The 24,812-nt window shown below is 40.8% G+C and overlaps 1 protein-coding gene across 1 annotated transcript in view; it reads right to left on the bottom strand.

The window, feature by feature from the left end:
• MME (membrane metalloendopeptidase) overlaps positions 1 to 24,812 on the bottom strand; it is a 93,877-nt gene that overhangs the window by 59,864 nt on the left and 9,201 nt on the right. Inside the window, exons 3-7 of the mRNA XM_044915127.1 lie at positions 4,944 to 5,105; positions 3,905 to 3,985; positions 3,723 to 3,818; positions 3,485 to 3,603; positions 1,730 to 1,795 (exon numbers count right to left, since the gene is read on the bottom strand). Of these exons, the coding sequence (XP_044771062.1) occupies positions 1,730 to 1,795; positions 3,485 to 3,603; positions 3,723 to 3,818; positions 3,905 to 3,985; positions 4,944 to 5,105 (524 nt within the window). The remainder of the gene's footprint in view (positions 1 to 1,729; positions 1,796 to 3,484; positions 3,604 to 3,722; positions 3,819 to 3,904; positions 3,986 to 4,943; positions 5,106 to 24,812) is intronic.

Here is a 24,812-nt window from a genome sequence, read left to right on the forward strand (position 1 = left end):
CATACAGGGACCAGGAAGTCAATATAAATTAATAGTCATCTAAATAAGGACTGCTCAAACCTAGAGAACAAATGCCCAGTGGAAAGAAGCAAACAGCTCTGTCCATCCGTCGCCACATGGGAATGCAGGCCTAGGGTTTCCAATCCTACTAATTTGTCAAGAAATCTGGATTCTCAAGTAAAATCTTACAAGTTTTAAAAATATTGGCAACTAAAAACTTGGAAAATAAAATGTTTTCTTAACATTTGGTGGCAAAAAAATAAAAAAATAATAAATAAATAAAAATAAAAATAAAAATATTGGCAACTAGTCCCAAATTTAAAAACACGACAAAACTGCAGGTTAAACAAAAATGCCTCTATACAGACTTAAGCCTATGACGGCCAGTGTGTGACCTGTTGTAGATGATGAGATAGCACTGAATATAAAATGCACAAATACACCCTCATCTTAACACACCTTTTTGGGGGGGAAAAATAAACTTTATCACATTAAATGTATACACTGACTGCCAGGTCAGCCTTGATATCAGAGATGTTAAAGTACAAAAAAACCACATATTTTGAGGATTGGAAAAATCTGATGTTTTTAGGGCACAATCTTAAATATGAAAAACAACCCAGTTGATGATGATGACAATGTAATATAATGAGTCAAAAATTCCTCAATCACCCTCAGCTCTGCAATAGGAAGTAGCTCGAAAAGCCTATAATAGCTGCAACCCACACAGTAACTAGATTATCATGAACTCAAATACCCCACCTCCATTTGACTGTCTGTGCTACTGATTGTCGCCTTTTATAATACATCTTTTTCTTCATTTCAATGTTGGGTAGCCACTCAAAAAGATACTGTACAGTGAATTTAGTCCATGTCATTTAAACTTAATAATAAGGCAAAATAAATTTTGGCATAAACATATTTAGCTAATCATTTTCGCTAAGTGTAAGTTCAGCCATAACCAGTACATTGTAACTCATCAGGATCATCAAATGTAAACTTAACTTACTTCTGAGTTACAAAATAATGACGAGGAAAACATTTATAGAACTAACGTCTTTCACGAGTATCTGATAATCCATCCCATGGCTGAGTTTATCTTCTGTTGTTTTTTTTATATCAATAAGCCTAGGCACACGGACATAGTGTGAGCGCAGTAAGGCTCTGAGACAATACGAAACACCCCAGGATGTCCAGCAGTTTTCTGTGGTGTAGGATGCCCCTTGGCTCACTGACCAGTGTTAGAGTCAGGAGGTGGCTGCAAAGGTTTGTCTGAACCCGAAGCTCCTACCTAGGTAGTTCCCTAAGTGTCACATCCAAAAGCTCTGAAAGGGTCCACAGAGTAGGCTGTGTCTTACCACAGACCACTCCCCGATCCTCACGGGCCCCACCCTAGACCATGATTCGTCTGTTCAGTTTTTAAATGACTCAATTTATAGAGGAAATGAAACACTTAAAATTCACTTTTCAAAATGGGTCATCTGACTTCAATAGTAAGAATCGAGACACAAATCAGGACTTCCAAGTTTTCTTATTTCTCAGGAGACTTTCATTCATTCTGCTGAAAATACTCATTCAGTCAAAGGAAGCTCACGATTATGTATAATATTAAGTATCTGTTCTGAGTGAAGAACACAGAGGGTTAAGTTTAAATCTGGCCTTAAGTCTTTTTCATTATTTATAAGTTTACACCAATTGTTCCTGTAGTTTTGTGTTTTTGTTTGTTTACCTCTTCATATACTCCAGTGCATTCATAATAGTCTCTGGAAGGGAGGCCAAGTCGAGGCTGGTCAATCTATAAAAAATATACAAGGAAGAAAATAAACCGTTCAGTTGATGTGGGACAGTTGGACAACATATAAGCATGTTTATCTATGTATGAACAAGATCCTAGTGTTCTTGCTGTTTATAAGGGTGACAATCAGACAATGAGTGAATACAAATTAGGCAATGGTTTCCACACCACTTGGAAGTGTTACACTGTTGGGTAGTTAGGCAATCTGGAAGATTATGCTGCAGGTATTTGAGGAAAACCAAAGAAAACTTGAATGAAAATACACTGGGAAGGATTTTTTAATGCAAAATGGAAGGGGCAGGTGGACAAAAACATGTTAGAATCTAGGACTTGGAAGTTTCTAAATTATACATTTACAGGACATTTGGCTTCCTGAGATCCTAATATGCTCTCCTGGGGGACATTCTCTTCTACTCTCACCCTTAATTGGGATGGAAAAAAACAAAAATTGGAAACCTCTATGGTAACTCTAGAACTGTTTGGCTAGGGGAAATCTTGCCAGAGATTTTTTTTACATCCCCTACCCTAGGGGGATAGAGGAGACTTCTCCTCAGTTCTCTCCCGCTCTGCTCAAATCCTGGCAGCTGGGTGTGTGAAAGAGTAAACAAGGCTCTGCTCTGGTGTGTCTTGTCCACTGTCTTCCAGTGAGAGCCACCTGGACACACTCCGAGCTCTGTGAGATTGCTTCCTATGCACTGCAGGGTTAGATGGGTCCGGGGCAAGTGAGAGCACGGATGGATTAGAGTGAGAAAGCCAGCAGCTGTAAAGAGCCCATGACAATACGAAAGAAACAGAACCCAGAGTACTGGTATGGAAAGAGCCAGAAGGTGTCACCACAGGTAGGGTTCAGCCCCTTTCCAACCTTCCAATTCCCCCTAGGAAATCTCTCCATGGTGATCATGGGGGATGCTGGCACTTAAGAGCCAAAGGAGTGAATTCTGGAAGGAGAAAGGGGTCCACTGTAGAAAAGAGCTGGGTTCAATTTCTTTTATGATTTGATAAAAATGGCCATAAAGATTTATGCAATAGTGACATAAATATGAATCTGTGACTTGCAGCTTTTGGGGTACTTTCTTTTACAGGAAACCAAATAAAAGTTCTGTAAATGTTTTAGTCCATTCCAAACATACTCATTAAGTATTAATCTCATCTTAGGTGGCACCTTAAGTAAACCTAAATGAATGGCTTACATGAGAAAAAAAATCTAATAAATCCATTTTAAAAGAATATTTTATTTACTTTCACCAAAAAAAAAAGTTCAGATATTCTTTAGTAACAACCAAAATTGTATTCAAAAACCCTTTTCTATGTTCTTTTTGGAAGCAATTAGAAATTTTGGTTTCTAGACTTGCATTACTTATGTAAACCAAACCATGCTCTTTTCATGAACACACAGAGAAATTGGGCACTTTTTCTAAATAGGAGGCCCTTTCATTTCTTTATTTTATGAAGAAAGCAGTATCTAGACCAACGGTAGCAGAAGGGAGAGATGAATGTCTAAAATACAGCATTAAGAAAATACTTCCAAAATTGGAAATCCAGGTATTGGGGACAGAGCACAAATTTATTACTATCTTGCTCATGCAATTCAAATGAGAATATGCATTATTTCTAAATACCAATAACAATGTATGTAGACATTTTATCACAATTTAAAGATAACTTTGGCTGTCAGCCACACAAACTTACATGAATTATATGGTTCACAGAGTTCTTATCATCAGTGCCAACAAAAAAATTAAGAATGACCTTTTTCCCATATTTAGAATTCAGTCGTGCAATAGATTTCTCAGCCGTCCAAGAAGTACCTAAAGCAACGAAAGGTGAAGTATACTTTTAGAAGGTTTAGTGCATTAATATGATACTATAATAACACAGATTTTACGTGGAAATTATTTTTTTAAAAAAGAAGAAAAAATTGCCTTACCATATGTTCGCTCCCAGTTTTCTGTTGCTACTGGCCAATCATATATATTTGGTAACAGACTGAGTAGAGGTTTTCCGCCTCTGCTATCAATGGCAGCTTTTGAAAACAATGAAAATAAATTCATTATGAAGTCTTTGCATATTTGGGCACACTGTTAATGAGATAAAATGGAGAGCACTTACATTCATTTATACAAGATCTGTACAATGTTTTTGCTTTCTGCACTGCTACTATATCTTCAGTTTTGGGTTCTTGAAGAACATCTGAAATAGAGCATTTAATAAAACACATCAATAAAATTGCTCTTTTGCAGCTGTAATTAACATTTGCAATGTGGGTTCAGAAAAAAAGCTTGTTTTTGTGTATGTAGGTTCACTCCGTCCTCATTCTAAACTCTATAGGAAAAGCTAAACCCCTTACCTTATTCCTAGTGCAGAACTGGGAGTTGATTTCATTAGCCAAGTTAGATGAAAGTCTTTTCGACGAGATCTTTTTTGTGAACAGTGAGGTGTACTGCTCTGCCATACATAAGTTACTGTTTTTGAAATTGAAATTAAAAAGAAATAATAATGCAGAGGAATATGGAATTTAATATGATAGCCTTCTATCTATGGCTGGAAATAATTATCTTTGTGTGATTGTACTATTCATGATCCAAATAAACTGACTGACTTATTCTACTTGTTTGGAGTTTGAAAATAGCAAAAATTGTGTTTCTACAAAGTAACTTCTAGAAGAGGGGAACAGAAGATGGAGGATAGCAGAAGACTAGACAAGACTTCCTCAGCTTCCCAAGGAGAATGTCTTAGATGGGTTAGAATAAATATACCTGTTCTGGGATGCAAATGTCAGTAACATCTTCAACACAATAACGACTCAATACTGACTTCGACCCAGGACCAGAGTGGAAAAACAATGGAGGTAGTGTTTAGTGGCAATCAATGAATTTCTTCTTATGTGAAATGGCATAAAGATGCCATCTGTAGGAATAACAGCTTTATCGTACGTGTACCCACACATGAAAGCAGGAATGCTGAGATGCCAACATATCCATTTCAGTGTTACCACCCTCAGAGTGACTTAGTGGTGAGCCACAAAACTTGGAGGGATTATCGACTTTAATCTTCTGTGACATTCTCCACAATGGCTAAGAGTTGTATCTTTAAAAAATGGATATATTAAGAGAGAAATCTTTGATGCATAGACACAAACTCCACTAACCTTTCAAAATGACTTCTAGTTCATCTCTTAAAATGTCAAAGTTACTGTAACGGGAGCTGGTCTCAGGAATGACGTTGCGTTTCAACCAGCCTCCACAGGCATATTTAAAAAAGTCTGTACAAGGCTCAGCAGTAGCATCCATGTTCTGGATCAGTCGAGCGGCTGAAAGACCAGAGAAAGAACAAGATAAAACGAAGGGTGTATTTCTTAAGTAGTTTGGAAGGGGGAACAAGAGCCTTGTTGTTTCTCTTTTATGATCAAGTCAACTGGACTGAGGCTCCTTTTTCTTTCTTACGTTACTGTCAATTGAAGAGGAATGATGACTATCTATGTATAGTCCTCCTCTCCTTTATTATAGTTGGTTTGGTGTATTTCTGAGAGGTCTTGGTCCTCCCATCCTACATCTCACCCCCACCTCCAAATAACTGAAGTTCTTGCTAGTTCCTATCTCAGATGAAAAAAAGAATACCAGTCTGCCTTAGCCAGCCTGAGCCTGGGGCTGACACAAGGTGTCTCTTTACTCTAATAACTTTAGCTGCTGACTTTACTCTTCAAGGTGCTGTGACTTTTGAATGTCTCTGAGACTCCAAGGGATGTGGGATTGTTTTTTGCTTTTTGTTTGTTTTTTGTTTTTAAGTAATCCTTACACCCAACGTGTGGCTTGAACTCACAACCCCGAGATCAAAGAGTCGACAGCTCCACCGACTGAGCCAGCTAGGTGCCCCTGTGGGACTGTTCATGGATTTTATCATTTTAGTAAAGATCTGAAGCTGCCGTTATTACTTCTTGGACCTTGCTTACAATATTTTTGCAATTCAAATTGGACATCTGATTTGCATTTGTTTTTGTAGAGTCTGTCATTATAAAATTGGCTGTAAGCTTGTTAGCTTTTCTTATGTCCACTCTTTTATCTTTGAGAACCACGATGAAAATGCAAATGAGCCAACAGGGAGTATTTACAGTGTGCAAAACACTGTGCTAGGTACCGCAGTTGATAGAAGGATGCATAAAATAGGAATTACTGCCTGAGGAGGATATTACGTCCAGGAGGCCCAACGCCCACAGTTTCTAACACCTGGAATAGTTAGAAAACCTTCCCACTGACCTCCCCACGTTCCTTCTCCTACAAGTTGAACTGTTCTGCAGTGAAAACAAAAGAGCAATTGAGAATGCAGCTGTATCGCGAGAGGGTAAGTTCTCAAACAAGCTTTTGAAAATACTTCTCTTTCTGAAAAAATTAATTCATTAATTAAAAACTTCAAACAATTGCTAAGGTGTGCGGACTTTTTTCAACTGGGAATGATGGTTCAGTCTATATTCCAGCTGAATGTCAAGTCCCCGCTTCTCATCACCTTCTGGGTGTGTTTGCTTGGCTGCCCCCTCAAGCTCCATGTCTCTGACGCTTAACTACGGGTCATCTCCAGACCAGTCCTCTTTGGGCTTGTGCACAATGGTGTAGAGCACGGCCCGTATCACGGCCTCCCAGGTTTGAGCCTTGGGTAAAACTCTGTATTTCCCCCTGCCCTTTAGGCTTCTTGGTAACTCTTTTGCCTCTTTTCTGTACTCTTGCCTTGATCAGTTTTTATTCTCACTCCCTTTTAACTAGCAGTCCCCCATCTACTCATCATGCTAGCACCCTCTCCTTCCTTGGATATATCCCACACATCTTTCACAGATGAAACTTCCCCAGATACACTTTTGCTAGTCACTCTCTCACTGGAAAATGTCAGTGGCTTGACACTGCCCAGGTTAAATTACAAAACTCTTTAAGTTGGCCTCTAAATCTTTCCGAGACTAGTCAAAAGTCTCCCTCTGCCTTTTCTCTTTATATCCCGCCTCTGTGTTTTTATACAAACCCTCTGCTCCAACCCGATAGGCTTGCTCCATGTGCCACAAACACTCCTGTGTTTCTCTACCCGGTACTATTTCCTCTCTCTCCCTCACCCCACCCTTCTAACTTCTCTTCCCTTTCTTCCCAAATGCTACCCACTATTCATTGTTCAGCATATGTCCCATCTTTTCCCTGAAGTTCCCATGACTCCACACTTCAGGGACTCTTTCTTTCTCTGAACTCCTGAGAGCTCATGGCCTCACTCGGTCTTGAATGCTCAGATGAGGTTTCTGATTGTGGACACCTACGGTGTCTTCCTGACCATTCTGTTGATGAACTTAGCCTCTTTGTATTCCCATCATCTAGCACCTCATAAAAGGCATATGCACAAATGGTTATGTGTGACCACCGCACTGAGTCATCTGTGAGTCCTACTCTCTCCTCCCACACACCCCCTCCTCTGCTCCTGCAGGTCAGACCAGTTCTCATCTCATGGCCTCCAGTCCATCCCATCCTTGCAATGCCCACTGTTTCTGCTCTGTTTTGGGCCCTCCTTCTCTTAGGCTCTATCTAGGCCCTTTCGCCCAGGTTATGGCCCCAGGCCTCTCCCTACTCCAATCCATCCTGTGTGCCAGCCCGATTATTGCCATAACATTTTCGCATGCCATTTCCACTCTGAGGTTTTCAATATGCTCCGTCTGCATTTATAATAAAATCCAGAAAAATATATAAATAATACAAATATAATAATAAAATCCACACCTGACACTAATATAACACTGCATGTTAATTATACATGAATAAAAAGAAAACAAATAAAATCATGGATGGAATAAATGACTCTAGGAGAAATTTTAAAAAAGAAGAAAAATCCAGATCCCACAGCATATTCTCACTCTGATTTTATCCCGTAAAGCTTCTCTCTCCCCACTTCCTCACATGTGCCATCGGCCCCAGTTTAAATGACTGTGCTCAGTTTCTGCTGTGAATGCCTATAGTTTTCTGCTTTTGTAACTTTGACCATGGTGCATCAACCCCTGTTAAAATATCCTTTTTAATTTTTTCATGTTTAGAGATTTCAGGCATTTCCAAGGCTCAGTTCAAATCCTCCTTCTTTAAGGACTATCCTCACAAAATCCGTATCAGCTGCCATCGTATTCATTTTTGTTGTTGTTGGAAAAACCATGATCTCCTCACCTAGACTGTGTGGTTCCAGTAAAGAAGGGAATGCGCTTTCCAGGTCTCTTACAGAGCCTCATGTTGCACTCAATCAAGATTTGTCAGTAAAAACTCTAACTTGAAACATCAGGTAGAGATGAGGAAATTGATTTCAAAAAGGTAGAAAAAGTAATTCCCTTAAACGTCGAAGGAAATGAAGAGATGATGACAGGGGAAGTGAAAATAAAGACCCTCAACACTTGGAGAATTATCATATAAAAAGTGAGAAACCAGAAAATTGGAGCCTGAAAGAAGTGCTAACCAAAGACGTTCTAAGCATACATTTTTAGCAATTTTATGTAACTCTTGTCTTTTAAAATACTTTTAAGTATTTAAACTGAACGTTGTAGAGGCAACTGCCATTTTCGGAGCACTTCCATTTTCTTCCCCTCCCTGGGGAAATGGATGGTTTATGTCCTAACACCACAAGGAGCAATAAACTCCAAGGAGGGGAGAGCAGTGAACGAGTAATGAGTGAGTAGAATGAACAAGGACACTAATGAGCAAGTCTTACTGCCAGTTTGGAAATATCTTATGCTCTTTTTAACACCTTGAAGAAAAAGGAGGAGCAGTGGAGCAGCTCCATGCTTGTGAGCACAAGTCCGCTGCCATGTGAAATGCCTCTACACTTCTCACATCTCCCACAAAGGAAACAAGTGATCTTTCCCCGATCAGGTTGAATTCGTCCTTGACACCCAGTTAAACGACTTCTATCTGGAAAACAAACCAAAGAAGCAGCGTTCAAACAATTTGTGAGGGCTGTGCAGGCCAGAGATAGGAAGAGGCAACTTTGCCAACTCCTTCCTGTGCCACTTTTTAAAACTTCCCTTTGACCAGAGAGCTCATCTGAGCATGGGCGCTTCCAATCACTTCAAAGAGTGCTCTCTGTTCTGGTGAATATTTTGGGGCCGTGGGCCAAGGCAAGTCATGAGCTAGCACTTTTATGCTGGGTCTTTGATCAAGCTTCCTTTAATCTCTTATCGTGGGTTTGATTCTCGGTTTGCACCTTATCCTCCGGACCTCCTCTGTGCTGACTTTTCTTTGAAGTCAGCGGTAGACCTGTGGGTAGAAGGGCTGTAGGAAACAGACACACAACTGTCAAACTGGTTGTAATTGTTTTTATATTTTGCACTTTGTTTTGAATTACTCAACCTCTCCACAGAGCCACACCTGGGCTCTTCAGATGTTTCCTTATCTGTGTGTTTCTGACTTCTGAGTAAACAAGTGTGGTTTAAAAGCAAATAAAAGTATTCACCTTCATCAGCAGACATAAAAAATGATGTAGGAAAGGCAAACGTATTGACACGGAATGTTGCTGACCAGATATTTGTGAAGTGAAAGAAACAGCACTTACACTTTTTAAAAATCTATATAAAAGCACAGAAAGTCTAAAAGACATTTACAGCAGTTATATCTAGGTTGGTGGATTATGAGTGTGTTTAATTTTGTATTAGTTGCTTATCTTTATTTTCCAATTTGTATTAGATGAACATGCATTGCTTTTGCAATAAAGAAAAAAAAGCATTTTTAATTTAAGAAAATAGTCACATAAAGACAAGAAAAGTAATCTTCTATTAATAATGAGCTTATTTCTTATGAATGACAATTCCAAATGTTCTAGGCTGATAATATATGACACACAATTTTTTCCCTAACTAATCTTCTTGTAACATTCTCCCAAATTCCTTGACTATAGGAATTTGAAAACGAGCTCAACTACCATCTGGGAAGTTACTAATTACTGTATTCATTACCAAGGGTCCATTGTGTGGGTATGGATTAGAAGGTGCTGTATAAGCTGGGAAAATGTTTGGGTTCCTTAAATCAGGCAGACCTGTTTTGAATCCCTGAGCTTCACCACTTGTCAGTTGTACAAGATTAGGTAATTTCCCCAAGATCAAGCAGCTAGTAAATGATGGAGCCCCAGGCCTTGCACTTAGGCTCCCATGGGGGCTCCAAGTTCACCACCCTCTTCCCTCCATATTTTGGGTAGACCAGATGGGGCTGTGTGAGAAGCAGTGATCTGCATTCTCTCTCCTTTTCCACTTCTTCTCAGCTGCCTTTATTTCCCCCTTGCCCTCTACTTCCTCCCCTGCCTGCCACTATGTAAGCGCGGCTGCCCTCCTTCCCTAATGTCAACCTTATCACCAGCAACTAGCCCTGGGTCAAAGGCAGTCTCGAGAAAGCATCAGGACTTGGAAGGTCTGTAGTATCCAGGAAGAAGGAAGAGGTTAAAACAACAACAGATGTTGTTTTAATGATGAATTCTTCACAGCAGGGCAAGCAGGGAGGTGAGTGGCAATGGAGCCGATCTGTACTCAAAGGCACATCCAGAAGTGCACCTTCTTGAAGTGGGCATGTAGCAGGATTCCTGCCTAATCAATCTTTGGATATAATCCACTGGGTTCTGGAGAGTGAAAATTCTCAGGGATATGTTTCAGAGCAGTACTTTTCAACCCTGGTTAACCATGTGAATTACCTTAGAAGCCTTTTAAGCATCCAGACACCCAGAATTCGCCCCGATCAATTAAAGCAGAATCTTCGAGATGGTCCAGGCATTTTTTTAAGGCTTCCCTAGTGGTTCTAATAAGCAGCCAGGGGAAAACCATCAGATTAGAGAACAGAGAACATGGACAATGAGGACAAGAGAATCCAATACCATACTCATACTTAGATGAATCAGGCATATTTCTTCTTGCTTTTCCAGTCTGTGTCAATGGGCTCCCATCATGACAACCTATATTTCTAACTGCATTTCAGTCCCTTATAAATCCCTGGCACAGTATTGCAGGAAGCCACACATGTGTCTCCTGTCTACAAGCCCACTCCCCACCCTGCAGGCCTCCACTCTATTCTATTGCCTTTGGCCTCCACAACCTCTCACCCCAGACCCCACCCATGACCCAGCTCCTGGTGTAGGAACTGTGTGAAACTGCCTTTCTGTCATCTGTCATTGTCCTAGAGGAGTCCCAAAGAGACTCCTGGTGCCTCCAGGTAAATAGCTGACTTACATTTTACCTCCATGCCTCCCTCTCCCAAGAACCACAAGGACAAATAGGCCTGGTTTGGGGGAGACTATAATAACAAAACCTGCACTCCATTCAGAACTATTTCTCTTCTCCGATGGGCAAGGCTTTGTTCAAGGGTCATTTTTGTTAAGCCTGACTTTCTACTCCTCTACGATGAGCTCTCTCTAATCTCAGGAGGCTTCTGGGCCACTCAGGGGACAGACCTGAGGCACAACCACTCCACCAGTGGCCAGACATAATTAGACATGATGAAACGCCAGTTACACTAGAATTCCTCTGCCTGTCAGCTCAAGAAGGGGAGATCCTTGGTCTGTCTTTGAATGCCAATGGCTTCCATGCCACATGATCCCCCTTTCCTACCTGTATACCCTGCTTTTTATAATTTTATTTTATTTATTTATTTATTTATTTATTTGAGAGAGAGAGTGCGCCCGTTCACACAAGAGTGGGGGGGGGGCAGGAAGGGGCAGAGGGAGATGGAGAAACAGGCTCCCCCACTGAACAGGGAACCCAATGTGGGGCTAGATCCCAGGACCCCAGGATCATGACCTGAGCTGAAGGCAGACATTTAACTGACTGAGCCACCCAGGTGCCCCTATACCCTGCTTTCCAACAACATCAATGGTTTGCTAGCTGAAAACAGGATTTTTGGCACCATGCACAAGAAATATTTCAATGTTTATACATGTACATTCCCTAGAGGCTAGTTTTCTGGTCTTGTGTGTGTGTGTGTGTTTAAAGAAATTTCTGCATGTGTCAAGTGCTCCTGGGGAAACTGTCAGTAAAATAAGGGAAATCGGAAATAAATATGATTGCCACAAGCAGCAAATAAATAAACAGGATAACATAAAGCTTTGTGTTGTGGCACTTTATTGTGGACTTAACCTTATTTAAAGTTGGTTCCTACTTAGTAGATCACTGATGCTTTTCCATGAGAATGAATTCATGGGAATTATGAATATGGTCAACTCTTTTTATTTGATGGAGTTTGTTGTAAAGTCACAACTAACACTGAATTAGCAAGTACAGAGTCATCGACCCTTGGGAAAATACAGGGTTAGGTTCTTATGAGCCTCTGATTACACAGCATTTTCATCAACTGATCAATACATAATCTTGTTTTATGTGCGTTTTTATTTAATTGAAAGACATTTTATTTAATATATATCATTGACTCATTAATACTGAACTCACGGCCAATAATGCTATAACTCATGATGGAACAAAGCTTACTAACAGGTTTTTTTCTTTGTAAGGCACAACACAGCTTTCTGGTGCTTAGAAACACTAACAGCCCTTCAGCACTATGTCTGGGAGCCATTTTAAACCAGGAAATAACCAATAAAAAGCACAAAAAATATGAAAAATACGGCATTAAATAGACCAAGAGAAGGACCCTTGCTTACAGTCCTTGCTGGACCTCAGCCGGGGACACAAGTGGAGGGCGACTCACATCTTTCACCAATCTGCTCAGGTCTGCAAATGACCTAAGAGCACCACAAGTATTGATTCTGGGGTTACAAATAAATTTTAGCCAGTAGGTGAGTTAGCACATAGGGAATTCGCAAATAATTAGAATTGACTATACTTTTTCCTTCATTCCTTTGAGGCTTTTGAACTATCCAGGAAATGTACAAAACGGGCAACAATATTAAGGGGGAATGGATTCAAAAAATTTCATCCTCAATTATTACAATTATATGTTAGTGTCAAACATTTTAAATAGGTTAGGCATCTATTTACAATATAAGTGCCACACATCTGATTCTATGAAAAAATTTCTTTTCTGACCCTCTTACTCTGCATGGAGCTAAGGTTTAGGGAATGGTATATGAGCAAAACTGTTTTCAGCTTGTTCTCTCCAAATCAGCCCAAGCCCTTGGCTTTTTGACTCCAGGCCACACATTTTCATTTCATTTCCTTAAAATCACTATAATCAACCTGGCTTATGACTGTTCTGGAAGTGTCTAGAAGAGGTCAGAGAAACGCTGGGGTACCCAGGAACAAATGCTCTTGTAAAGACCTTAGGACACCCATTTCTGACCCAACCTTCTCTTATTAATAGACACTGAGCCTGATATTAGTTACTAGGCAAATTTGACAAGTTAAAAGTCTTCTTTGACAACATTCTGAAAGTATTGTCGACCTCATTCCCCTGCTGCTACCCTCCTCCCACCATCCCCCAGCCAAAACTAAGGCAAAGTCAGAACGTTTTGAAAGAACACAAGGAAAATGCAATGTAATCACAACGGGTCACAAAGGACTCCATTCAAAAGGCAGTAATGTGGAAACTAGAATCTAGGGGGCCATTCCTGAAGGGAAAATGACTGAAAATTAGCAAGCCCACAGACTAATGCTAATAAAAACCAAATGGTTTTCGTGACAAACATTCTGGATTCTTCCACGGTCCACTCCTCACTTTTAAATGAAATTCTTGTCCCCAGATGGCTTTTGTGATACCTTGGTTAGAGAAAGGTTGGGTTTGGGTGGGGGGAGTACCTCATGCTGAATGTAATCTAGGCTGTTAGTTTATCATTTAATCAACCACTGCCTGTCAACCACTAGTTAGGTTCCAGCTAAGCCAAGGTCAAGTCTTACATTAGTCTAAATGATCAGCACCAAGAAAAGCCATCACTATACATTTGTTCAGAAACTGCCTGTGGATTTACACAAGCAGATCTGAGGGAAGCATAGGGAATTGTTCTGTAGAACAACTCTCAAGAAAGGAGACCAACTGGGGCACCTGGCTGGCTCAGCTGATAGAGCACGCAACTCTTGATCTCAGGGTTGTGAATTCAAGCCCCATGTTGGTTGTAGAGATTACTTAAAAAAAATTAAAAAAAAAAAGGAGACCTTTTATTTTGTGTTTTAGCTTGAGCAGTAATTAGTTTCTAACTATTTTATATAAGCATGTGACCCATTTACCTTAAATGTATAGACAAAAACACACACATGCACATGCACACACTTCTAAACGCTTAACCTGGAATCCATCTGCTATCAGATTTACAGATAAACTCAATATCAGGTTCACATATAGAGTGTCAAATATAGGACCTTTTTTCGGGTTCAGCCAAAGATGCTCATGTAATACTACTACTACTATTACTAATAATATTCAGTGGTTGACATGTGTTAGGCACCGAGCACTTACTGCTCGAGAGGCACGTTTCTAAATTCTTTAAAATTTGTTTTTATTAAACTGTATATGGTAACTCTACTTTTGTCCCCAATTCTAGAGCTGTAGAAATTGAGGATGGTTGTTGAGCAACAAGACCAAGGTTTGACCTCAAGCACTGGTGGCCAGAGTCTGAGTTCTTCTGTGATGTTAAATTGCCTCTCTGGCTTTAAACTTTTTTTCCTTATTAATTGCTCCACACAGTAAGACATATTACCTCTATTTTAAGGAAATCTAGGCACAGAGTGGTTACATGTCCAAGATCACCAATATGACTTTAGGTAGAACGTAGGTCTAATTTTAAGTTGACGTTTTTAATACAGTATCATTCTTCCATATCCAAATAACATTAAAGAAATTTCAGAAGCTACACAGAGAGGGTAAGAGATTCCAAATTAAATTATATGGCAACCAGTTTTTTTGGGGGGGGGTAAGGGTTTGATGCCCAATTAAGGTTTTAATTGCTCTATAACATGAATATAGCTACATGAATTCTTTTCACCTCATTTGGCATTGAATTTTAGAATTTGTTGAGATAATCACAGAAATCTCAAGTCTAATGGACCCACAATAATAATCCTTTTTTGGCTCTCCCCAAATTCTTCAGCCTTATCTTACAGCCCATTTAAATGAATGGCTCACAGCAAAGAGAGGACAGTCAATAATTTTCCAATAGGGATTCCTCCAAAATTCACAACCCAAAACATATTCTGTTAATAATTGAAAGCCCTGAAACTGTGTTACTGTTAAGTTAAAGTGCCATATGTCTAAAAATAATTTTTCTTTTCCAGATCCAATTTGCATTTTGAATCCTAAAAGATTCTTTGCTAGCAAAAAGCTATTAGAGATTCTCCTGCAATTTAAATACAATATATCACTTAAAATAAGTTACCGGGGCTGCACGTTGATTATAATGTTAATGAATAAAAATGCTCCTTTTTGAGGAAAGATATTGAAAGTGATGAAAAAGGCTATGATGTTCCCTCAGTCACTCCCGTCAGGTAGACCCCAAGCTCCCCGGATACTGGCAGGTGTGTCTGAAGAGGAAGCAGGGAGCTTACATACCCATGTTTCTCCCATGTAAGCATTTTGTTATTTCAGGTCATGTTATTGAAATAGAGTGATGAGAGCAACTTCAGTAATAGGTAATTACTGAGAATAACTCAAGACATTCTGCCTTTGCATCAATTTTGGTTAGAGAGTGGTGCAAAAAAGATCGCAGCAGGAGGATAAGCTGGGTCATCAATGCTTTTAGAACACTGAAGTCAAAATCAGTTAAGAAGGCTCTTCTCTAGTGAGCACTATTCAATTCAGTACGTATAACAAACTAAGCGCTGAGTTGACATAAGGTTGTGTTTGGCTCCACATGTTTATATTCTGTAATGAATAAATAGCTCTTTTATATTATCGAAAACACAGAGGATTAGGCTCAATCATTTGCCTTCTCCAAAAAATTTTTCTCCTTGCGGAGCATGAAAAGACTTGGAAAATTTTCATTTCATCTTGGCAAATATTTTTGAGTCCCCCTATATATCGAACACCATTCAGAACTAAATACACCACGGTGAATAAACAGGTATAATCTCTGCCCTCAGAGCTTGCAGATTTTCCTCTGAAACAAGACTGCTTCCTTCATAATGTACATGAACTCCTCTAATGTAATTGTATCTAGCCATGCTCAATTCTCACTTTCAAATTGCTAAGCTTACCCAGTATTCAGCAGACGGGTAAAGCTCTTATTTTATATGTAACCTAAGGCAAGGAGTCATGTGCAGTGTGTCTGTGTGCCTGTGGTCGCATCTGTGAGCTGACCGGGAATCTGAATGAGCATGCTGTGAATGAAGCAACCAGGGATAGGGAAAAACAGCAATGCTCAGCTAATTCAGGGCACCCAGGAGAAGGAATGCACAGGGGCTTCATGAGACAAGAGTGGAAATGGGTTATGGAGAAGGGCGGGAGCTCCGAGAGAACTAGAGGCAGACAAGAAGAGCCAGACTAGTGGTAATGTGGGTCCTAGAGAGCCGGAAATGCTTACCTGAGTAGGAAATGAGTTGCAAATTCTCCCTGAAACAGGAAAATAGAGGGAAAGAGAAATACCTCCAGAAATTGTTTCCTTGCCGACCTGATTCGAGCTTAGGAGCGTAGAATTAGCAAGGTAAATGAAACAACTGGGAAGAGAGTGACTGACTTCCCTGCCAGCAGAGGAGACAGATGAGACAGAGGGCTGAACTCAGGACCCTCGACAGAGAAACACAGAGCCAAGAAGTCTGACTTCTGTAAGCAGGACAAAGCCTGAATGAGGACACTTCTTTGTGGCCATATTTGTGTATTGGGTGCCCTGACAAATCACTTTGCCTAGACAGCAGTGGTTCTGTGACCTCAAGATAAGGAACCCAAGAATAAATATAAGAAAATAAATAAATAATTTATTTATTCAACCAGTATGTATGGACAACTTACTCTGGGCCCTGCACCATGCTAGGCCCTGTAAACAGAATGACAAGTAAGATAGAAAAGCCAAAGCTTTTATTGCAGTTGGCAAAACTAGACATTGGACAACTAACTACAAGTGAGATGTGAGTTATGGGTGTACAAGGAGCTCTGGGAGTGAAGGAAGAATTAGCTGGGCAAAGGTGGAGAGGAGCATTTCATTCATTCATTCATTGGTCATTCAACGAATATTTGAGTAAGGTACCAAGCTGTTTTCCAGGTTGAGAAGGTGGGTGATGGCCTTGACATATGAGGACTGCAGTGTAAGAGGCTATGGGTGTGGAAAGGTAGGCCCACCTCTGAAGGAAGGATGCAGGATGGATAAAGGATGAAGAGCTACATTCCCAAAGATTCAGCACCCCGGAAGGAGCCCTACCTCTCTGTGACTAGTGGAAACAGACAGGTGGGAACTAATAAGCAGGGGTTTGGCCTTTGTCACCTTGTCCAGTGAAGGGGAGGGATTTGATCATGGGAAAGAGCATTTACTCTTGTGGAGGCTGCAGGAAACAGCCAGCCTTGTCCTGTAAGTCCTCATCATGGGCATGCCATGGAGACAGCTTTTCTTTTATTTTCTGTCTCCATGGCTGGTCACGAGGTTCTAAAGCATCTCTTGGACACATGCCCTGCCAAATCGGCTTATGATTTTCTGAGCCCTCGCTTGGATGGATCTTCTCCATGAATCCAGAGATCTGGTGGACCACAGACGTTAAGCTGCCGGCTGACCTCCTCTATGTTTCACACATCACGGCACCATTTGTATGACCACATGGTGAGGTGAAAGGTGGAGCCTCAGATCATCAACGATGACAAGAGTTACCAGTATGAGATGTGCAATTCCTGAGAGATAACTCAAAGTATATTCCACAGAATATAAAAGCAATAATAATTGTAGGTACACTCCCCACCCAGAGCAAGGAATCTAATCCCAATACTTTGCACAACTAGTCGATAATGGACATTCCAAAAGAATCCTTCCTTCTCAGTTAACTCAAGTCTTTTCATAGTAAATTATAACCATCTGTTATTTAAAAGCTTTGAAAAGCACACATGTACTCTATCAGCATCTTAAAACATTTTGATATGACTTCTTTTTTCTGTTACTAAGCTTGAAGTAAAAATGACTTTTATTGTTCATTTAAAGTCAGATAGGCAATATCTGAAAAAATTTTAACTTTCCACACATAAATTAGATTTTTTTGTATTAAATAAAACAAGACAAAAACCTGATTCTTCCAAGATTTTAAAATTAATAGGTGTGGTAGTTGATGGCTTAGGGAAAAGCAGGATCCTTGGCTTTCTGTGTTGACATACAAGATTAGTGAGCTGTTCCTCCCTCAGTAAATGAAGAAACATTTGGGCTCAGGTGGAAGTAGTCTGAGCCAGTCCAGTGAGACTGAATCCTATTTTAGATAGACTATAAGGGTCAGCAACAGAAGAAGTTCCCAGCTAAGAGCAATGGAGGGATGAAAACCCACAACCAGTTGTGACAAAGGAGCTGTAACCAGCAGTGTGCTGATCCAAGGAAGTTCTGCAAGTTCTGGCAAAAGGCAATGAGGTTAAGAGCTAAGCTACATTTCAGGCCCAGAAGACAGGGAAGGAAAAACTGAAACTGTTTCCAAAGGTGGGGAATGAACCAGAAGTGAGGTCCCAAGGGACAAGGTAAGAACCCCCGTAACTGGAGCTGGGGGTCTGCGGCAGCTCAGGAGGCATGAGACTGAGCAAATTTGGAGTCAGAGCCACTGACCGTGGTCTGAGTGAGTGCCTGGGCCAGAAATGGGTCTGACCCTGCCCCACGGGCCCTGCATGGAACCCAACCAATTTGTAAACTTTGCAAATCTTCTCACTTCTTTTCTTGGTTTTAAGTTTACTACCATAGTTAAAATACATCATGTCAAGTTTCATAGTGTCTATTTCTACTATCTTATAATCCCTTTGCAAAGATTCATATTTGCATGGATATGAGTTTATGGGGGCTTTCAAGGTATCACTCGTGCCATTTCTTCTAGACATATTGTTATATCCTTGCTACTGGATAATATAGATAGTGCTATGAGAAATTTTCAGTTCGGTTAATGACTTTTTATATATTGCTTCCTTTACTTGATCCACTCAAATATAATTAAATTATTTCTCTGAACAAACACAATAAATATTTTGCTTCTTGGCTTATAAGTTAGTGAAATCATTAATTGCTATATACATATGCTTGGGGATAATGAATTCATCTGGTCTCAGACTAGCAGAGGTATCAAAACATCCTAATTTCACTCAGGTAATTTCATTATACCAGAAAATTAAGCCCATGGATTTAACAAAAGCTTTCTTTTCTGGAAGTATTTTTAAGTAACTACTGGATCCTCAAGCACATCTTATTATAAGCCTTTAATGATTTGGGAGTTCTTTAAATAAGAATTTCTTTGAAGTTCAGGAAAGCCTTGATTAACCAAAAAAACTATTTAAAGATATGGCTTGGGCCGTATCCATCATTTTTTAGTTGACTTGCTTGTTTCTGCTTTAAGCATCAAGCACAGAGAAACAGACGCAGGGCTGGCTATTGGTTGCTTGTTAATTGATTCCAATTTGACTGCCCAATGATCTAGTCTGTGCGGTGGACTGAACCCCCTTTTTTAGCTTCACAGCTAAGGTCCTACTACTGTTAGACTCCTCTGGACTGAAGGTTTTTAAAAAGATATTTTGGGGTGCTTGGCTGGCTCATTTGGTAGCGAATGTGACTCTTGATCTTGGGGTTGTAAGTCTAAGCCCCACGTTGGGTGTAGAGATTACTTAAATATGAAATATTTAAATAAATACATACATACATACATACATAAATTAGGGGCACTTGGGTGGCTCAGTCAGTTAAGGGTCTGCCTTTGGCTCAGGTCATGATCTCAGGGTCCTGGGATGGAGCTCAGCATGGGACTCCCTGCTCAGCAGGGAGTCTGCTTCTCCTTCTTCCTCTGCCCCTCCCCCTGCTTGTGCTCTCTCTCTCAAATACATAAATAAAATCTTGAAAAACAAAATAAAATTAAATGAATAAATAAAAATTTTAAAAGATATTTGGATTTCTAAAATGTAACAAATCTGTTTTGGGTTGTTTTCTTTTTTTTTTTAATTTTGAAGGAAGATTGTGCCTCTGAGAAACGTTTAAACAAACATTTTGTTTTAAGATAAGAACTCACGGATTCACTTTGAGTGAAAAGATAAGTAAAAATGAATTCATTAGTAATTCTCTCAAGTGGAGCTCAACAACAGTATGCCAGACAGGTGGCCCTCCACCATTTCCCCTCGCTGGTTGCTATTTACCCACTTGAATTATATTCGGTTACATATGACAATGCGTGAGCCAAAAGCCCTAACCTGTGTGAACTCATTTCTAGATCAGGTGGCACATCCTAAGACTCTAGAATCTTAACTCTTGTCAGCAAACATTTACCTCCATTCAGAAGGAAATCTCCTGCAAACTTTTCTCTGGAGTAGGAAAGATATGGGTCTGGGATGTGAGAGGAAACAGGATTAAAGGAGCATTTTAAGTGTTTAAGTAATAAATAAGTATTAAATTAAGTATTTACGTATTAAGCGCTCAGCCTGCTCACTCAGTGCTGCCATCAGCTCTCTGCTTTAACCAAAACCCCTCCTCATGAAGCTCCCGGGCCCTCTAGCATTTCAAGACACTGAAAGGCACAACTAGCCTTCTATTATCACTCCAAGTAGCATCCAAATCATCACTCGCCACAGGGCCTATTTAGGCTTCTGCCAGTCGACCATTCCAGCCTCCACTACCTTATTTCTTTAACTTTCTAGACATTCATCGCTGTTTATTAGAGACGGACACCTCACTCAGTCATCCCCTCCATGAAAGTTCCGCCACCTTCCCAGGTAATATCAGGGACTGTGGAGACCACCTCTGCTCCTCTTCAGCTATAGAATTTCTTAACCTTCTGACCTGTCATGACCTTCCCCTCCACTGCACATCAGTACATGCATTTTTTATGGTAACATCCTGATGTTGCCATAACCCAGAATAGTTCTACCTTTGAAATCTTCAACTTGAGTAACCTATCCTCTGACCTTCTGATCCTTAGAAGTGTTTCTCTTTCTTTATTCCCTCTATACCTGCCCTTGAACTTCACTGGGAACTCTCACCCTACGCCCACTCTGTTTTCCCTTTGCCTTTATCTTCTATCCAGACTACAACCTGTAGTGCCATCATTTAAACCATCACCTCATCAAAGTATTTCCTTCCCTTGCCCCCTGCAAGTAAGCCTACCCTGAATCTATCCAGCTGCCCTCCTTTCTCCTCCAACTCTAGGCTGAGATATTTAATATGCATTTTATATATTGATTGATTGACTGTCTCCTTTTTTATTGTGAGCTTCTTGCGAACAGGGACTTTGTGTTATTCGCTTCTCCATCCTCAGCAACTAGAGCAGTGCTCAATAAATATCTGTAGAAGATACTATCAGTGATGCTGGGAAAACCCTGTAACTGCCTGGTTTAATGCCATTTCAAATAATGGCCTTCAGCTTCAACAGGATTATCAATCCTGTGCACAGCCTTCCTACATACTTGGCCCTGTTTAGCCTTCCCTTCCCCTCTATACACTGCCCCTTTCCAGCCTTCGATACTCCTGCTTTCTTTGCCAGGTTTTGCTTCTTACTTCACAGCGAAAAGTGAAGTAACTGGATGATGAGTGACACACCTTCTTATCCTTCCCAGCCTCCAAACGTATTTGCATTCAGACCACCATTGCCTCTTTCCTCCTGGTAAGAGAGGAAGAGGGGGCCCTCCTCTGTCAAAGAGGAGTCCTGCCATCTTTCCCCTGGATATATTCTCTTATGTCCCCAGGAACAAGACTTAGCAATTTTCCCACCTTCCTCCTGAAACTTCAACTTCTTCCTTTCTGCTTTCATTTCTCATCAACCTCTCGGCTGCACTTAACTCCAGCGATCTAATTTTTAACATACTATCTTCTTTTTGCTTTGGTGATTTTACACTTCACTCCTTTTTCTTCTACCTCCCCAACTCCTCCTCCTTCGTCCCTTTTGGAAATCTTCATTTCTTTCCTGGTAAATCTCAATCACATCATGCATATGCTGATGGTTCCTGAATCCTTATACCCAACCCTAACTTTGCCACATGGAAGACTTACTAGTATCTCAAGTCTATACTGTCTCAAAAGGAGGGACCTTTTACTGCATGTTAAAATCTGTCCATTCTCTCCACCCTGTTACCATTCAAACCCAGGCAACCATTAGTTCTCATCCAGATAAGTGGGCAGGGGCCTAATTTCCTGCCCACAGACATTCCTTAGTTATAGTCAGTAATCCTTCCCAACAGTTCTGATCAAGTCACGCTTCATTTAAAACCCTTCCTTCTGTAATTTCTCAGTGCTATTAGTAGAAGGTCCAAACACTTTAACATGCACTACAAAATCCGACACCTGCTTATCTCCGTGCCAACGTTCAACACTTCCCTGGCTCTTCCCCACTTTCACATCCTCATACACACCCTCTATGACTTAGCCCTACAGCTATCCCTTCAGTTCCCCAATCTTGCCAGGCTCCCCCTCACACTTGGGACACAGAAATGCTATTCCCTTGTATGGGTAAGTCTTTGCCTCCACTTTACCAGGTGTGAGCTAGACAGCAGGCAAGCTTGATATCCCTGTAAGATATTTCTTTATTTTCTATAGACTTTGGGAGGAATTACAAGCTATGCAGTACATGATCAAGCCCCCATTTACTTTTCCAGTACCATAACTTGCTAGCCTGGAGCATCCTTCCAGCCATCATGAACCATATGCAGGTCCTAAGCTCACCAAGCCTTCACTGGCACGTTGCATCTAGCGCCATGTACGTGCTGCTCTCTGCTCCACTAGCCGGGCAATCTCTGACTATCCTTCAGAACTTAGTGGGTGACGTTTCCTCTTGAGAATGCTTTCCCGGCCCATTACAATCACTCTAGCTGCCCACCCCCATGACTGATCTGGTTCAGCTGCTCCTTTCTCAGAGGGCCTAGAGCACATTCTGCTTGTCTCTGTCATAGCACTTATCCAAACCATGTGGTCATTTTGTTTCTTGGTCTGTTATGCTGACTGGACTACCACTTTCCTAAGGTCAAGGGGTTATCTGGGTTCATGTTCCTGGGTGTCTAGAAAAGTATCCAACATTTAGAAGGTGCTCGCTTAATGTTTTTAGAAAAAAAAAAACCATTAAATGAATGGAGAGATGAAGGAATAAATGAATGAACGGATGAGGAAAGAAGTGGTTCTGAAGTCTCTATGAAAACATTCCTGCCCACATTATTCCAGGGACATTCAAGAGGATGTGCCAGGTTGAACTTCTCCACTACTAGCAGACAAACTGGCCCAGTGCCTCACCCACTCTAACTTACTTTACACAGGTAGCACAGCCTGAAATTGCACCTGTTAAAGCAATTCATTGGTTAACATACACTTTCTTTTAAAAATGCAAATATCCGCATAATTCTTACGTACCTTAATGTCAGTTGATTTAGTTAAAATGTTTTTCTTCCTGACACCTAACAGAGACCACTCCATTGAAGGAACACGAACTTTTGTGTGTCAGAGATGGTTTGGCATGGGTATATTTTAAAAGCTTCCCCAATTATCCTAATAAGCACCCGGAGTTGAGAATCACTATTCTTCAGCACTTTTCAGACTTTATTGTGCACACTATTCTCCTGGGGACTATACTAAAATTGCAGCTGCAGATTCAGTAGGTCTGAGGTGGGGCCCGAGAATGCACACTTTTGCAAGTTTCCCAGCTGATGCCGATGCTGACGCTGTTGTCCTATGGACCAGACTTTGAACAGCAAGGATCCGGTTATTCTCTTATTGCAGCAGGTCTCTGGCTTATTTACTTTCAAGGGGCCAATCAGTGGCAAGGGAAGGGCTAACGGTGAGAGTGTGCAAGGGTGAGCATAGGGTAATTACGCATTCAAATCAGTGTGCCTGTGGGTAGGTTTTCCTTTATAGGAAACATAGATCTAAGCGCCTGTTCCTGAATCCGCTCATTTTAACTTCTTCACAGGCTGACCTCTCATCCCCTGTGCTAAGATAGAGCACAGAAGTCAAGGAAAATGTTAATAAGGGATGACAAATTTCACCCGAGAATATATAGAATGTACTACTTTCTCTCCGTCCCCCTCCCCTTCCCTCTCTTTTTTTTTTTTTGAGATTTTATTTATTTATTTGACAGAGAGAGAGACAGCGAGAGAGGGAACACAAGCAGGGGGAGTGGGAGAGGGAGAAGCAGGCTTCCCGCCGAGCAGGGAGCCCGATGCGGGGCTCGATCCCAGGACCCTGGGATCATGACCTGAGCCGAAGGCAGACAACGACTGAGCCACCCACGCGCCCCTTTCCCTCTCTCTTTTGACCACGCTTTCGTCTTTAAAAATATATTGACTGCTTTTTGATTCTCCATAAGTAGCTTTAAACAGTGCATCTGTAACTTGCATGAAAAAAACACATAAAATGGAATATATCTGTGCATTATACCTACGGGGCACCTCCCTGAAGGATGTGAAATGTGAAATGGGCTGTCATTAGTCTTCAGTGTTTCTCTGTAAAATGAGATACTATAAATCCAATTTTGTAGATAAGGAAAATAAAACACAGAAAGCTAAGCCGACTTAATTAAGATCACATGCTAACAACACAGGATGTGGCCAAAACTTGCATCCTACTTCCCCCATGCTACGTTGGCTTAGTGGGAAAAGAAGCCACAATCTTTCAAAAGACTGTGCCTTAATTATTCATAATACTTCTATCTCTTTGAAATAAAGCTTACTATTTAACAGCCTTTCTTCTACCCATATCTACTGCTGGAATTTGTCTATATCCTATTCATCCAATGATTAACCTATTGAAATGAATCCAAAGTGGCCTTACAAGGCAACATAAACTAACTCCTATACAACGGATGAGAAAGAAAAAGGAGGATAAGAATAATGCTAATGGGGCGCCTGGGTGGCTCAGTCAGTTAAGCATCTGCCTTTGGCTCAGGTCATGATCCCAGGGTCCTGGGATCCAGCCCTGCATTGGGCCCCCTGCTCCGCAGGAAGCCTGCTTCTCCCTCTCCCACTCCCCCTGCTTGTGT

The sequence above is a fragment of the Neomonachus schauinslandi genome, chromosome 1 (genome assembly GCF_002201575.2).
Source record: "Neomonachus schauinslandi chromosome 1, ASM220157v2, whole genome shotgun sequence".
NCBI lineage: Eukaryota > Metazoa > Chordata > Mammalia > Carnivora > Phocidae > Neomonachus > Neomonachus schauinslandi.